The 16,554-nt window shown below is 52.9% G+C and overlaps 1 protein-coding gene across 3 annotated transcripts in view; it reads right to left on the bottom strand.

The window, feature by feature from the left end:
- HEG1 (heart development protein with EGF like domains 1) overlaps positions 1-7,273 on the bottom strand; it is a 105,033-nt gene extending 97,760 nt beyond the window's left edge. Inside the window, exon 1 of one of the 3 annotated variants that reach the window (XM_075556309.1) lies at positions 6,822-7,273. In XM_075556309.1, the coding sequence (XP_075412424.1) occupies positions 6,822-7,113 (292 nt within the window). In that variant the 5' untranslated portion in view covers positions 7,114-7,273. The remainder of the gene's footprint in view (positions 1-6,821) is intronic. The other 2 variants (XM_075556306.1, XM_075556308.1) reach the window with 2 other exon arrangements.
- Positions 7,274-16,554: the final 9,281 nt, after the last annotated feature.

Below are 16,554 nucleotides of genomic sequence, written 5' to 3'. Positions count from 1 at the left end.
CAATACCCAGGTAAGACCGCAGATCCGTGCAGACCCATACTAACCTGCATGGGCCTTCACTGCAGTCTATGCAAAGAGCGTGTGCTAGATTCACTTCACCTGCCAATCCATAGCAAGGCCTCCAAGCTGCCCCCAGCCCCAGCTCGGTGTCTTGAGGCCAGGTTGTCACCTCTCCCTGCCCACAGTCTACCCTGAGGGCTCCCCGTTTGGCCATTAGCTTTCTCCCTCCCCTGTAGCTTCACCTCCTGCACCTCCAGGGTGTACCTAGCCCCGGCCTCTCTCTAGTCCACTTGCATTCTCCACGGGCCACAGAACCCTTTCACTGCAGCGTTTATCGTGGGCGTGCCTAAAACTGATGTAACCTCTTGAAGGATCGTCCAGGTCCTGGCCAAGCTCCGGCCTCCTCCCTGGTTCCTGGCCCTCCCGACTTGCTCGTTTAAAGGAAGGACCTTCAAATGTCCCCCTTTGATTTCCCCTATCTCATTCTATGTGGTTCCCCCAGAAGCCCTCCACACCAAGCACAGATGCACAGGGGACCGGCAAACTCCACCGCCCTGTCCTCAGAAGCCACTAGGAGCTCGGCCACATGAGCATGAACAGAGAACCAAACAGGCCTCTAAAGCCCTCCACAGCCTGCCTAATCTCCTCCCCAAGCGTGGCCTCAATTATTCTGGAAGCATAACTAGCCTCCCTAAGCCCCCTTCTCTGGCCGTTCCCAGGCAGGGACCACCTCCATTTGAAAAGCCTTGGGCTTTTCAGAATCTGCGATGTGGCTGCGGCCAAGGCCCAGCCTGCCTCTCTGGATAGCCACGCTGCAGTCAACTTTCAGCCACGACGGCGTCTCCTTCCTTCTCCGGAAGTCTCTCCCCACCCCCAGGCAGCTGTCCACCTCTAGACACGCCATTCCTCTGGTCAGCAGGATCTTCTTGCCATATTTATAAGAAAGGGGCCTCTTGCATCACGATCTCACTTTGTAAGCACTTTGACTTTTATGATGTCACCAAGCCGCATGCTCCCGGGGGGCCAAAAGGCTCTCCCCACAGGGTCCTTCCAAGTGGCCTGACACCGCTCCTCTGATACCGCAAAGATTTTCCGATTGACGAATCAGGCAAACGCAGCACAGACGGAGGGAGACATCACATCCGCCGCCCTCCAGCCCACGGACGGAAAAGCCAGGCTCAGTGTCCACTTTATGTCTCAAGAAGGGGGAGCGAGCAAACGAGGACCCCGATACAAAAAAGAAAGCAGCCACACAGCATCTGAATAGGAGTACTTTCCCCCTCGCCCACCACCAGGTCCTCCTGACAGCAGCCTCAAGAGTCTCAGCCAGTGGTCCCGAGATCCTCCCAGAAGCTGGTCCCTAACAGACTCGCCATCTCTCTTCAGCTAGGCAGAGCACTCATGCAGCGACCCTCTGGCATCAATAACCTACGGATGGACACATACATCGAATAAAGTTACAATACGTATACACACGTAATTTACAGATGGACCCAGACTGTGGTCTACCGCCGTTTCCAAAACAAGCAAACACGGCATATGTGGCTTCGCTGCACTTCCCCGTCACCAATTGAAGCTCTGTGGTTAGCCCTGCATGAGCGAGTCCCATGGGTGCCATGTCCCCCACGGCTAGTGCTCACTTCATGTCTCGGAGCCACGGTTTGGTCATCCTCGCGATACGGCAAGCTCTTCCATCACGTGACTGCCCACTTCACGGACCCCAGCAGACCGTCCGCATCACTGTCATATGCCTGGGAAGCCCAAAAACACACACGTACTGCACACCACCTCATGACACGGCGGGGGGTGGGGGCAGTGCTGAGTTAGTCACCCACAAAAGCACAGCAACTGGATGAGACCAGTATTATGAAAGAAAAAAAACCAAGAGACAGGTTTTTCATGCCAGAAGAAGCAGACTGGTGGCTCCCGGGGTGGCAGGGAGAGGGCGAGGGGCGAAGCAAGAGGATGGAGGGTAGAGCGGTGTTAGCTAAAGTGACAGGGAAGATAATGTTCTACACGAGGAAGAGGAGGGAGACAGGGGAAGTTATTAGCAGGTTTGACAAACTGTTTAAATCGGTGGGCACAAAAATGATGCTCTCAAATGGAAGTCCCCAACTAGTGCATAAGAAGTTTAAAAACACAACTCGCTTTATTGGGCTCTTTGCTTTCCTGCAGAGGTCAAGCACCCAAACATGTGACACGTCTGCGGGATGCCTGGAGACAGATGAACGCAGGCTCCCTCGGTGGGGTGCGAGCAGGTAGCGCCTGTGGTAGGTTCCTAAGTGTCCTGGTTTTGCTTCTCTAGAGAGCCTGCCTCACCCAGCGCCAGGCCACAGACGGAAAATCTGGTGGTTAGAACCTGCCGGGGCGCCCCCGACAGACGTCACTGCCAGGACAACTGACCCAAGGAGCACAGTGCCACGCTGCTGCACATGAGTCTGACTGTCCCCACCACCACTCTGTCTCTCCCGCACCTCGATCCTGCACCTTAGTCCCTTCCAAACAGGACTGGCTGGGGCAGGAGGGGGCCGAAGGAAGGAAGACAGGAAAGAGAATGATGAGGCGGAGAGGATCTTGGACAAACTACAGCCCCATTTTACAGAGTTCAGGATCCAGGGGAAAGGGCCAACGAACTTGGTCCAAACGGACTTAAATCCTGCCTCCTCCATTATGCTGGGGCATCCGCGTGCACACCTTGCTTTTCCACAGTGGCTTCTGGGGGGATAAATGGAGGGGACATGATGGGTGGGGAAGCACCAAGCCCACACATAGGTGCTCAATGTAAAGCCACCCAGCTGGGAAGGCGGGAATCCTTGCTCCTTCCCAGCTTTCTTGGAAGGGATGCACATTTATTAGAACCGAAACCTCTGGCTCACCAATTAAATTTTTAAAAAAAGTGGGGACAGAGGGAAGCCACTGAAGACAACAATGCGTGGCTAACAAACCCGCAACTGCCATCTGCTCCCTGCTTTCTTCCTGAGAGTGTGGGCAATGACAAGTTCAACCCCAGGAGCATTGTCTTCAGCCAGCTGGGCAGAGCTGCTGGCAGTGGGAGGGAAGGGGCCCCTGGCAGGGCACAGGACCAGGGAGGCAGTAACTGCCCGCTGGGCTTGAAACCCCTCTCCTTCCGCCTGGGCCACCGCCAAGCACTCTGGGCTCCCATGAAGGAGGGTCCCTGCCAGGTTAAAAGGATGGGGCCCACAGAGCAGGCGACCCTTTCCCCACAGCTCTCCTCTTTAGTGCACCCTCTGCAAGGCGAGCCGGCTGCACGGGAACCGCCCCCCCCTTCTTCCCCCAGCCTCCGCCAGGAGGGGTGCTGCCCTTGGAGGAGGAAAGCACTCAGCCTTCCCTGAGGGGCTGCCTCCTTCCCAACCGAGGGGTGCTTCTCCTGGCACCCAGGCTGCATGACGAGAAGTTGGCCCACAGAGTTACAGCGATTCAGGCAACTGCTATTTAACAGCTCAGAAGAGGCTGGCAGCTTGTTCCCAGTCAACTCACAGTGAGAGAGCCCTTGGGGCAGGAGGGATCTGGCCCCTGGGGTGTTCAAGGCTGTAACTTTTAAGGAAGCCGGCCACCACCTCCTTCTCTCAGGGAGCAGCTGGTGAGACAGAACTGTCTAGCCCTCCGTTAGCAGCTGAGCACTTCGCGCGGAGCCACCAGGGCTCCCGGTACTCAAGGGAGCCGCATTTTTCTGAGATAATCGTCCTTGGAAGGGCCGCTCCAGCGTCATTTCCCCTTTGGGTGGGAACGCGCTTTCCTTCTGCAGTGATTTTCATTATGATTTAAGCCTTTGTGTTCCCCAAGTCCGCAAGCCACTTAATTAAGGCATGGCCTCTGGATGGAGAAAATCAAAGCATAGAAACTCAGCGTCCTGTTAACAAATCTGCGGGTCAGACACCCGATTCAGTTCGCTGGCAAACAGTGAGAATAAAACCTCTGGGTTGCAGGCAGCATCTTCTGGAACACCGGCTGATGAGAGAGCAGGGTGGAAGGTGGGCAAAAACAATGGCCACTCAGATAGGGGCCTGTTCTCCAGGGACTCGTCTCTACAACATGTGAGCAACTCACACAGGGAACACATCAATGGCCGTGTCTTAACGAAAACAGCGGCATCTCTTATACTTTTGGGGGCCAACCTTGCCCTTTCCGTATCTCCAGGGATTTTCATAAGAACACGATGCCAATTTGTCCATTTTGCTTTTGGGAGCAACATGTTAAAAATAAATAGAGCCTATCACACTTACAAAAGTACGTGGGGTGAGGGAGGGGGCCGCGGTTGGCATGTTTAGCAAAAAAAATTAACCCATGTGATTTTTTGTATAAAAATACAGTACTCAACAGCTAGAACCTTGAACTACACACACTTGAGGAGGAAGGGGCTGGAAGTTACCCACAGAGAAGAAAGGGAGTCACAGAGTGGCCCCTGGAGCCATCGCCGGGCTGGACTGCTGAGTAGCACGTATCAGGAGCCTAAGCCACAAAGGCCGGGCACTTGCCAGCAGCGTCCCCACAACAGGCGGGGCTGCAGGCAGTTTCCCCCCAAACCAAGTGAAACACATTCTTTGTAAAAAGCACAGGATCCATGCCCAGCCAGAACAAGCGACTCCCTAATTGTCACAAATGCTGACTTGGAGCCTGGGTGACCACCTGTCCAGGGTGCTGTGGAGGGCAGATGTCTGCAGGGGCCACCTGTGGTGTGGACCAGATGACTTCCGGCAGCCTTTTCAGTGTTGAGACTTGTGGCTACTAAGGTGTTTCTGGCTGCTTCCTTTGTTCCCGAGTGACCTTGGTGGAGCCACCACCAGAAAACAAGTCGAGGGCAGTCACGCCTGTATCCTCAGCCACACCAGACATTTCCAGTGGTCTCCAACAGACAATAGAGTTCACCTCTTCTCCTCCCACCTTTCTAAAACCCCTGAAACCCCACCTAGGTCAGCCAAGGAGGGGGCCCTTCTTAGGTGGGACCCAAGAGAGATGGTGGTAGTGGGAGCAGGTTGGAATGACATTGGGTCCTCCTTCACTGCATTCTGGGGCTCTAGCATGCACTTCTCCCAGGGGTCCCAACACAGACGCCTCCAACAGCCTCTCTTTCCAAAGGACTTCACCTGGGAAGGTTTCGAAGCCAAGACTAGTAGCTACACCTGCTACAGCAGTGATGAGGGAGAGGTCGGTGATCAGGCAAAGAGCTTGCTTCCAATTCTTCTTACTTGCTGAACCCCTAAGCCAGGTGCCTCCAAACTCTCGGTAACACCTCTCTGACCTGTAAGAATTCTCATCAAGAGACTATCCCTACCAGGTCCCTCCACCACCATCGCTTCCCACCCCTCCTCGAGCAACAAAGTCAGGGGTCCCTCCGATAAAACAGCTTAAATTAAACCAGCCAGAGAAACCGGCTTTCTTTCCCTGGGTGTTTTCTCTGCGATGTGTATGGGACTGAGTCAAAAAGCACTCGAGAGAGGAATTGACACAAAATAACAGTATTCCTGGGTTACTGTTCTAGAGCAAGGTCAGGGAATATTATCTTTTACGTTCTCAATTCCTTCCCAAGGAACCTAACAACACAAACGCTTGTTGTGGATTATCCCAAGTTAGATACTGTGGGATATGCCTCCTAGGTCTTTAGAAGCTTCTGTTCCATCACTCTTCGATTAAACCTCTCTGGTTTCTGATTCTTGGGCCACCAGGGATTTGGAAGTTCACACTGATAAGGCGTTTTCTGCAAGGAAGGGGATGGCTGAACTTGTAGCATTCCTGGGTTTGAGAGCGTTGTAGGTGCCTCTAATAGGTTCCGCCAGGGCTCACACCTGGGTTTGATCAAGCAACCAAGCAACCAAGGAGCTGATGCATTAGGAGCAACTTCCATGAAGTGTCAGTTAGGCAAAGGAACTCGACCTTCGCCTACACTCAGAGTCAGCATCTAGTGTTTTCTGCAGCCCCATAACCCTGAGAGAATGCACACCCAGTGTCAGGCCACCAACGCTGGATGACTTTGTTTCAAAGCACATTCCATGTAACTTTTTACTTTCATTTTGTCACTCCCCCTTCACTAGGAAGCCAGGAGGGACTGGGAGCATCACTTCCACTTCACAGATGGAGAAATTGAGACCCCGGAGTGGGGGCATCTCCAAGGTCACAATGTTGTTATGGTGAAAATTCCATGCCGACCTTGGCATTTTCTTCCCACCCAGAGGCAGCATTGGCCAAGAACGTCCTGTGGCCAAGCGGTGGGTCCCCTCTGTGGGGTGGGGCAGGCGGAGGCGACCTCCAGGGAAGGCCCCTGCCCGTTTGCCTGAACCCTCCACTCCCAGGGACTCCGCTAGGAGAGGGGACCAGTAGGGGAAAAAACTCAATGGACCCGGGAAGAGGGCTTGTTGGAAACGGCCTCCCTTTGTTCGTTCCCTAGCGCTGGAACTCTCTTGGAAATCAGTCATTTGTCTTTGAAAGTCAAGCTCTGTGCCTGGAAAGGACAGTTTTGTATCTAAAGTAAAAAAGAACGACGGACTGGGGGATGCACTGCCCGCGTTAGCACCTCGGATGTGGGGGGCATGCTTAGGAAGCTCGCTTTTGCTTTTATTTGTTTGTTTTTTAAAGGGGAGGTGTGTGAGGCGAGGCGAGGCACCCCAGGGGTCCTAAGTTTTCTTTCACGGGGTGGGGGGCCGTCGGGTTGGGCACACCCCCGGGGCTGTCACTAGAGACCGCTTCTGGGAAATCCGCTGTCCGGCTCGACGCTGTCCCACCCGGAGCCCCCCACCAGCGCAGAGGGGCCTAGGCAGGGGAAGCAGCCCCGCCCGCGGCGACCCCCGTTCTCCGCTCTCACTCACCAGCTCTCGCGCTCCCGGGGACCCGGCCCGAGGGTCCCCGCCGTGTTGCGGCGCCCGGCCCTGGGGGCGGCTGCCCGGGGCCGGGGGTCGCGGGCGCGCGGCTTTCCCCGCGCGGCGGCGGCGCGCGCTCGGGACCGGGCTCGGGTGGCCGCCGCAGCCCCGTGCCCCCCGGGGGCGCCCCGCTGTGCTCGCGGCGGGCCGGGCCGGGCGACTGGCCCCGGGCCCCGGGGGTGGCGGGCAGCAGGAGCAGCAGCAGCAGCAGCAGCAGTGGCGGCGGCGGCGGCGAGGCCATGGTCTGGGCACGGCCCGCGCTCACATGCCCGGCGCGGAGCGAGGGTGCGGGCACGGGTGCCGCGCGGGCCGGGAAGTGAGCCGAGTGCGGCCGCGCGCCGTCCCCGCCTCTAAAGTTGTCGGGACCCGCGGGAGGGCGGCCGGCGGCGGCCCGCGGCGCCGCTACATGCTAATTCGCCGGGCGGGTCGCCGGGCGGGTGGCTCCTCCTCGGGTTGACATCACCCGCCGGCCGGGGGCGGGGAGAGGGCAGGAAGGGGGCGGGGGCCGGCGCCCCGCAGGTCGGCCAGCCCGCGAGCGTGCGGCCGCGGAGCAACTTTTGTCCCTCGCCTCGCCCCACCCCATCCCGCTTCCATAGAAGGGCCGTGCTTTTTGGAAAAGGCAAGTCCAGCCTTCCGAAGGAAGACCCAGAAGTTCCCAACTCGCTGAACACCCAGAGTCCGAGAGACGCAGGACGGGCGACGTGATGGCCGGAGAAAGACGTCAGTGGCACGGGTTCCCTCGGATGAGCATCGCCCACCACACAACCCTGCTGCACCACCCCCGCGCCCCGCGCCCCGCGCCAAGGCCCTCACCTCACTCACGCTCATCCACCCCAGGAGCCTTCTCCACTGAAGCCTTTCCAGCCTGAATTGTGTGATGCCACCAGGGCACCCAGACATGCCTCTGGGGAAAGAGAGCTGAACTCAGGCAAAATCGTGATCAGGAAGGGACTGCCCAGGCAAAATAAAACAAAAGGATGTGCGCAGAACGCTGCATGATACACCGAAGCCTTCAGGGAAGAGAGTCAAAGAGTCGGGATAAGCAAATGTTATTGGCAAATAACGTTCCATCCGCGTACCGATTCCCCACCCCGTCCCCCAGGAAAATAATAATAATAACAAAATGTCTAAAGTTTAGAGCTACAATTCCCTTCACTTGTATGTAAAAATAATCCCAAATCCCACTGCTACCAAGTGGATACTGATCCATGGGGACTCTCTGAGACAGAGAGAAACGGCACCATAGGGTCTCCAGGCTGTCGACCTTCACAGGAGCAGACTGGTGAGTTTGAACTGCTGGCTTTGGGGTTAGCAGCCCAACACTTAACCCACTGCTCCTACAGGGCTCCTTAGATGACAATAAAGGAGGCTCCTCCGGGCATCAGGATAATTTGTGATGACTTATGGGTTGTGCTACTAACTGCAAGGTCAACAGTTCAAAATCACCAGCTGCCCTGATGGAGAAAGATGAGGCGTTTAGCTGGGGGGCAGCTCTACCCTATCCTAGAGGATCACTAGGAGTCAGAATCGACAGGATGGCAGTGAGTTTAGGGTTTTTTTTATGGGTTCAAGCTGGGAATATAACTTGCTCACTGTTCTAAAGCTAAAAATTCAAGGGCATGTCTTTGAACGGCCATGTGACTTCACGACTTCTGCTCCCCTAGCTTAGAATTTGCAATGACTGAATGTCTCCATGAACATTGGAGCATCTTGGGAAATTTGTCAGTTCTGTTGAAGACCCCTGTCTGATCCCTAACTGTTCAGGAAAATGAGTATGGCCTGCCTCTCCACCCCATTTCTCTGACCCTCTCTGTGGCGGTCTGTAGCTCTCCTGGGGGACGAGCAGCTCTGGGTGTCCAGGGCAGCTGCAGGTGGACTGGAGGGCCACTTTCTCGAGACTCGGTAGACACCCTGTGTGTCACTGGCAAGGAGCATAAAGGATGCTCTGTATAAACAAGCTTATCTTACACAAGGGAAAGAGGAGGGAAGATTTGCTTTCATTTTCTTTTGAAAAGACTTCACTCAACACAGACGCGACTTCCCAGGGCTCTCCCATGGAATCTCCAGGTCTCGCCAAGAAAGTGCCAAACAATCATCCCCCTGTAAGTAACTCAGTTGGCTCTCATGGCCCCCACCCAGCTTCTCTGGACCCTATTCGCATATTAACAGGCAGATTTGTACAGCTGCCCAGACCCAGCCAGACAAGCCCCAGCAGGCTGAGACGCTGGGCTCAGAGGACAAGCCCTGATCACGGCTGCTCCGTCCCTTAACAGAGAAAGTCTCACACCACCCAGTTAGTTGCCTCATCGGCATCCAGCAAGTTTAATGACTTCGTGACCTTTATAGATTTACCTTGTATCTCACGGGAACCGAGTCCCCAGGAAGCAAGGCAAGCACACCCTTACTTGTGCTTCCTTTCTACTCTGGCTACTCCTTCCATGTCAGGATTGTAAATTCGAAAAGACGCTCTGACTCCGTAGGAAGGTGCTGTGGGCTGGGGAGAGAAATGGCTGTGGACCTGCTTAGAAGCAGAGCCTTCGACACGGGGAGAAATGCGAAATTGTTCACGATTGACTAGCAAGTAAGTACAAGTAAACCTATGCTTCGTTTGTTTCATGGGTAATCTGACCCTGGTATTTAGAGCTCCCCTAGAGAATCTGTCTTCACTGCCAAGGCCTATGGAGCAAGCATGAAGATACCACCTGCTCTCTCTCTAATCTTCTAGAAGAAATGACTGAGTGCACACTGGGCTTCACCTGAGCGCGACAGGAAGAGGCACGTGGAGAAGCTAGGAAGAAGATGAAGGGTGGTGAGGGTGGGTCCCGGCATCTTTCCATCTCGGAGAGGACCGGAGAAAGCAGGTGGCATCTCAGCTCTCACCGCCGTCGAGTCATTTCTGACTCAGAGCGACCCTATAGGAACCGTGTCGACGTAGTGGTTACGCGTTGGGCTCCTAACTGTAAGGTCAGCAGTTTGAAACCATCAGCCTCTCCAATCAGAAAGAGGAGACTTTGTATTCCCCTGAAGTTACCTTCTCAGAAACCCACAGGGGCAGTCCTATGGGATCATGATGAGTCAGAATCCACTCAATGGCAGAGAGTGTTTTTGAATGAGAGCAACCCATGGGACAGGGTGTGGCAGTTACAAAATCTCTGGTCAACTTGTGGAGGGGTGGAGTCTAGCCTGTCGATCAGGTCTCAGCTTGAGGACCTCATTCGGAGGCGCCACAGAGTTAAATAGCTCACTGGAAAACGGATACACTCAGACTCTTTGCTTTGTCTTCCTGCTGACAAGTCACATGGAGCTATGCTGATGGCAGCCAGGACCCAGGAGCTGGAGAAGCGACATGGAGACCCAAGCCAGCTCAGAGATGCGTCCACCACCACTGGATCCACAAGACTGTCCACCCACTGGCCTGTGATCTTCCTGCATTCTGCATCATTGCATGTATTGCATGAGTCTCGAGAGGAATTTAATGGACTAGTATAGACATGTGGGCTAATATTGAACTTATGAACTTGATCTGGACCGGGCTGGAATGTTTTCTTAATGTACAATTGATCTTTGATAGAAAGTTCTCTCTTACACACACATGAGTACCTCTGGATTTGTGTCTCTCGTCTACCCGGACTAACACTTAGAGTAACAAGGAAACCCCACGGTGCAGCAGCCTTGTCCCATAGATATTTGACAGTCTTCACGTATTAGTGGTAGGCTGCTGTTTATGGGAATGCAATGGCTCTTCTCACAGCCCTTCGGGGAGTCACCTTAAGGTGGCTCTGCCATTCTCTGACGGGTCTCTTCCAAAGTCGGTCTGGGTGTTGACATCCAGATCAGCCAGAAGGGGGAGAGCCTGGAGGTATGAGTATGTGGGAGGTTTTGACAGGCCAGGCCTGCAAGTGCAGACCTCAATTCCTCTTACGGTCCACTGGTGGGGACATGGTCACATGTCTCCTCGAGCCACAGAGAAGGCTAGGAAATAGGGATTTGGAGAGAAAGCTAACCATCTCTGCTGTACCACTTGACATTCAAAGAGTAGAGAAAGGAGCGTCTTCTCCCTGGCCTCAGCTTCCTCCTTTGTGAAGCAAGGGGAGGGGTGTGAATCAGATGATCTCCGGGCCCATCTACTTTATCATTCCGGGAGTCCCAGAATTGATGAAATGTCCTTCCCCTGCTTAAGTAAACAAGCCAGTCCGGCTCCTGCTGCAACGTGTCCTCAGCCCAAGGAGTCCTCCACTGCCCCTTGCCTGGCCTGGCTGGCGGCCCTGTGGTGAGAGCCTTGGGTTCTCTCCAAGCTTTGGGTTCTGTTCCTAAACCATTCTTGTTTCTTGGTCAAGTCAAGTGATCTCTGTAGACCTCAGTCTCCCGAACTCCCTGACAGCGGGAGAGAATCATCAAGGACATGAGGAGAGCCCCGTCCCAGTCTGAAGATACCAGGGACGCGACCTGATGGGAGTGTTGTGCAAGGCGTTCTGATTGAGCCGTGGATACCACCATGTTCTGAGCTGGCACTAAGTGTGCCCAGCTCCTGAGAAGGAGGCCTTGCAGGGCCCTGGCAGTGCAGTCAGTGGTGGCACTGCCATGGCTGAGATATACTGGTGACGACATCCCAGTGGTGATCCAGGAACCCCAGGGTTCTGGTCATTAGGTACTCTGAGAGCTGAGTGATCATTTTGACCAACACCTGAATTGGGTGCAGCAGGCCCAGCCATCACTGTCTTCTCCAGGGAGCCTGCCCGCGTCTCTGGGTGGCGGTGGCCGGCATACTCACCCTCTCATCTGCTTGTCTGCCCACTGCAGGCTGCGAGCTGCCCAACTGTGTGCTTTATCCCTCTTTGTATCCACAGAACTCCACATAGGGATTTCCCTTTTATCTGATCATTCAACAAATGCTTACTAAGGAGTTGTTCTTCAAGGGGCCCTGGTGGTGTAGTGGTTATACGTTGGGCTGCTAACCACAAGGTCAGCAGTTTGAAACCACCAGTTGAAACCAGTGTCTCCACAGGAGAAAGACAAAGCTTTCTACTCCTGTAAAGAATCACAGTCTTAGACACCCACAGGGGCAGTTCTACCTTGTCCTATGGGTCACTATGAGTTGGCATTGACTCGATAGCAGTGAGTTTTTTAGTTGTCCTGTGACAGGCACTCTGCTGGATTCGAGGTGAGTGCCTGACCTTAAAAAGTGTAAAGGTTTGGAAGGGGCGGGCAGTCATCAAAAGAGCATAAACGTAAACTTGTGGCTGTAGAGATGATCCTGAAGGCAAAGGCTGTTTGTTCATGCTCTGTGGATGTGACTTTGAGCCAAGGTCTGAAAACTGGGTGTGTAGGCCATTAGGGAGGCAAAGAAGAGTGTGTGTGCAAAGGCCCTGAAGCAGGTGCATTGGAATAAATAGAACCAAAGTAAGCAGGTGTGATGAGCCCAGAGGGCAAAAAACAGTATGGAGGATAATAGAGTTCGTTTATTGTGCCAACCTGGCCAATAAACACATGTGGGATTAATTAAAGGGCAGAGGCATGAATGGCTTGATGACCCTTGCCTTTCGCATTCGTGGGTCTCTCTTGCTTTCTGATGGTCAGACCAGGGTGCCCCTGCCTTAACCAGTTCCCTGCAAGACACTCCTGAGGAGAAGCCATATGGACCTACCCCGATGCAGTCCTGGGTGCTGGAACAGCCGTGTGGAGACCCCTGCCAGCGCTAAGATGCTTACACATTCACTGATTCGGCTTTCCTCCTGCAGTCGGCATCATAGTGTGTGTTTTGTGAGATGAAGGAGGATTTTGTGGATTGGTGTCAGACATATGGGTTAATGTTGGACTTGTGGGCTTGGGCAGCACTGGGTTGGGATGTTTTCTTGATGTGCACTTAACTTTTAAATAAAACTCTCTCTTTTACATGAGTTTCTGTGGACTTGTTTCTTTAAAGCACCCAGACGAACAGAGGGAGATGACACGAGATTTTGACAGCAGACAGATCAGGCAGACTCTAGCAGGCCACTTTAAAGAGTTTTGCTTTCGGTTCTGATTTTTTTAAATATATAGGCGCTTTATAGTTATGAACCCTGGGTAGCATAGTGGTTGTGTTCTGGGCTGCTAACTGCCAGATTCGCCGTTAGAAGTCACCAGCTTCTCCAAGGGAGAAAGATGAGATTTTCAACTCCCATAAAGAGTTACAAGGTTTGGAAACCTGTGGGGGGTAGATCTACCTGTCCTGAAGGGTCACTATGAGTCAGAATCAGTTCAGTGGCAGTGAGCTTTTGGTCTTGTATAGTCATTTATATATATAAATAATACTCAGAGAAACTAGGTTATATGAAGAAAAATGCAACATCAGGATTAGAGGAAGGCTTATTAACAGCCTTTAATATACAGAATACACAGCCTTGCTTACTGAAAGTGAGGAAGACTGGCTGATGAAGATCACAGATTGCAGCCGTCAATATGGATTACAACTCAATGTAGAGAAGACTAAAGTCCTCACAACTGAACCAATAGACAACATCATGATGAACGGAGGAAAGGTTGACGTTGCCGAGGATTTTGTCTTGCTTGGATCCACCATCAGTCTTCATGGAAGCAGCAGTCAGGGCACCAAAAGATGCATTGCATTGGGTCAATCTGCTGTAGAAGGCCTCTTTAGAGAGTTGAGAAGCAAGGATATTCTTTGAACACTAGGATGCACCTGACCCCAGCCACGGTTTTTCCCATGACCTCACATGCAGGTGAAAGTTGAACATCAAATAAAGAAGATAGACAAAGAATGGCTGCATTTGAATTGTGGCGATGAGGAAGACTATTGAAAGGACCATGGATTGCCAAAAGAACAGATAGATCTGTCTTGGAAGAAGTACAACCAGAATGCTCCTTAGAGGCAAGGATGGCGAGATCTCATCTTACGCACTTGGGACATGTTGTCAGGGGAGACCGTACACTGTAAAGCAGGGAGGCAGCAAACAAGAGGAAGACTTTTAACAAGATAGACAGACACAGTGGCTGCACAGACGACCCCAAACATGAGACCAATTGTGGAGCTGGTACAGGTTGAGGCAGTGTCGTGTTCTGTCGGACAGAGTCGCTATGAATCAGAGCCGACAGGGCAGCACCTGGAAACAACACATATTATATATAATAGATAAATAGCATGTAATATATATAATATATAAATAGGTAGTCACTGTAAGATTTTTAAGTCAACGAGGTGGGGTGATATGGGGTGGAGAAATGGGATGAGGCGTGGAGTGACATGATTTGAAATCAGAAACCATCAGGTCGTGATTTAGAAATAGAAAAGAGCTGATGTTTGGAGCCCAGGCAAGAAATGATAGCCTGGGATGAGGGTGATGGATTGAGTGATTTATAGCAGGTCAAATCCTTAAGATGTATTGATGGAACCATACAGAGGTGGGGAGTGGGGGGAACAACAAGGATTCCCTAAGCTCCTGTTTTGCATGATGCAATGGTTGGAGGTACACGTCCTGATGACAGGGAGCTGTATACAAGAATCAAGTCTGGGAGGTTCAGAGCCCTGCCTTGCTTTTGCAGCTGGGCCTCGGGTACCTTGGAGGTTTTCAGGTCTGCCTTTGGCTTTGTAGACCTGGAGCTGAGAGGATAGATCCAAGTTTAAGATATAGGTTGGGAAACCTTCTACCTGTCAGGGATTGAGATCACTTAGGGGACATAGTGAGTAGAGCCTAGAAATGGGCCCAATGGGAGATGGGGTGGCAAACCGAGAAGTGGGAGGAGCCCCCGTTTCCATCCCCAGGGCAAAGGGAAGGAAGTGATGACTAACTGCTTGGACTGATCCTGAAAGGTCAAGTAAGGTGAAGCCTGAGAATATGCATTTGTCTTAGCCACATGGAAGTCACTAGTGCCCACAATAATGGAGCGAGGGGCAGAAGCCGCAACTGAGCAAGGAGTGGGCGGTGAGGAGCCTGACCTAGTTGGGGTCCATTTTCAAAGGAGCTTGGCTTTGCAGGGGAAGCATGAGTTAGGCCAGTAACTCCGGGGCAATGTAGGAGCTGGGAGTTTTTCTTGTTTGTGGTCAGAGAATTCGAACATGGGATGAGTCCACGAGGCCAGGTCAAAGGTAGAAGGAAGACAAGAGGGTCAGCAGGGTTGTTTCTGAAGGCAGGAGCCCGTGTGGGATCCTCAGATGAGTCCACGAGGCCAGGTCAAAGGTAGAAGGAAGACAAGAGGGTCAGCAGGGTTGTTTCTGAAGGCAGGAGCCCATGTGGGATCCTCAGCACGGGAGGGAGCAGCTGCTTTGGGAGGTGAACCTGTAACTGAGGAGAGAGCGGTGCATCCAAGGGCCAAAGGTTTTTCCAAAGTTTCCAGTTTCTCTGTAAAGTAGGAGACCTGGTCGTTTGCTGATCTCCTGGTGCAGGAGATCAGAAGTGTCGGGGAACATGAGGGCGTTTAGAAATAGTTGGGGAGAGTAAAAGAAACACCTTAGAATGCTCAGCCCAGCCGAGGACCCAAGATTGGTGAAAATGCACCAGTAATGTCACGTGTCCAGCAGCATCTGCTGACCCCCAACGTGCTCATCTCTGCTGAGCCCCATCCAACATCCCAGACCTCAGCTGGGATACTGCCTCTCAATAGCTTTCCCTCCCACCAAGAACAAAGGTTCCTGACTTCTCCTGACTCTTCCTCCCTGAAGAGCCCCAGTCTCTACATCCATTAGATTCTTTTCTCTGCCCAGAGAAGCATCAAGAATCTGCAGGTGGCCCTGCTGAGCAACCCCAACTGACCCCACAGGGTACGATAGAAGGAACACTTGCTCCATTTGCATTGTTTTGTCCTGAGCCCCAGGAAGCATGGCGCCTTGGGATTATGACCAAGAACTGAAAGAAAACACTCCTTCTGCTACTGACCTTCCAAAAGAAGCCTGGTTGTCCCCTCTCTGGAGCTACAGGAATAGCATCATTTGGGGGTGCTGAGGGGACCCTCAGCCTAGGGAGTCCTTGCTGCTGCTTCTTATCACCCCACTGGTGCAGGGTTCCTGGGGTGTTTGTCCTGGAGGGCCAAGGTGAAGGTGTAAACACCCAAATCCCTCTGGAAGTGAGCTGGGATCTCCTCCAGGGAGGAAGGGTTGCTCACTGCTTGGCCAGGCTCCCAAGCATCATGTACAGCAACCCTGAATTCCAACTTACACAGCTTGGGGTGGGTCCTCGAATGACCTCCCATTTCTTGTCTACCCATCTAAAAGGACCATTCCATTCCAAACAACATTCCGCTGATAACATCAGTTACACACTGTAAATGTGGACGAGCCAGGAACATTCCCTGGCGCAACCGGGTTCCTGATAAAGCAGTCTTATTTTGCAAAACGAGTCGCCCTCAAACATCCTCCCCAGGGCAGGCAGGGAAATTCCTAGGATGCCAGGATACTGGGCAAACTGACCAAGGCTCCTGAGAAGAAGGTAGATGCCCAGTGTGAAGTTCTCACATGGTCAGAGGGTCTGAGTCTTCAATCATTAGTGCAATCATTCATTCTTTCCACACGTTTGTGGAGCATATTCCAAGCAGCAGGCCCTGACATGGGAATACAGTGTCGTCACAAAGTTCCCCTGATTCTCAAACATCATAGCTCCCTCTACACACACCATGTCCGTCAGTAGCAAGGCGTGATGGACAAACCTTCCCCTCTGAGTCACACTCTCCCTTATCCTGAGTCACCCCCTCT

This window comes from Tenrec ecaudatus, chromosome 8 (genome assembly GCF_050624435.1).
Source record: "Tenrec ecaudatus isolate mTenEca1 chromosome 8, mTenEca1.hap1, whole genome shotgun sequence".
Classification (NCBI taxonomy): Eukaryota; Metazoa; Chordata; class Mammalia; order Afrosoricida; family Tenrecidae; genus Tenrec; species Tenrec ecaudatus.
Note: the sequence above shows the minus strand (reverse complement) of the source record. Positions and strands in the feature narration are given on the sequence as shown.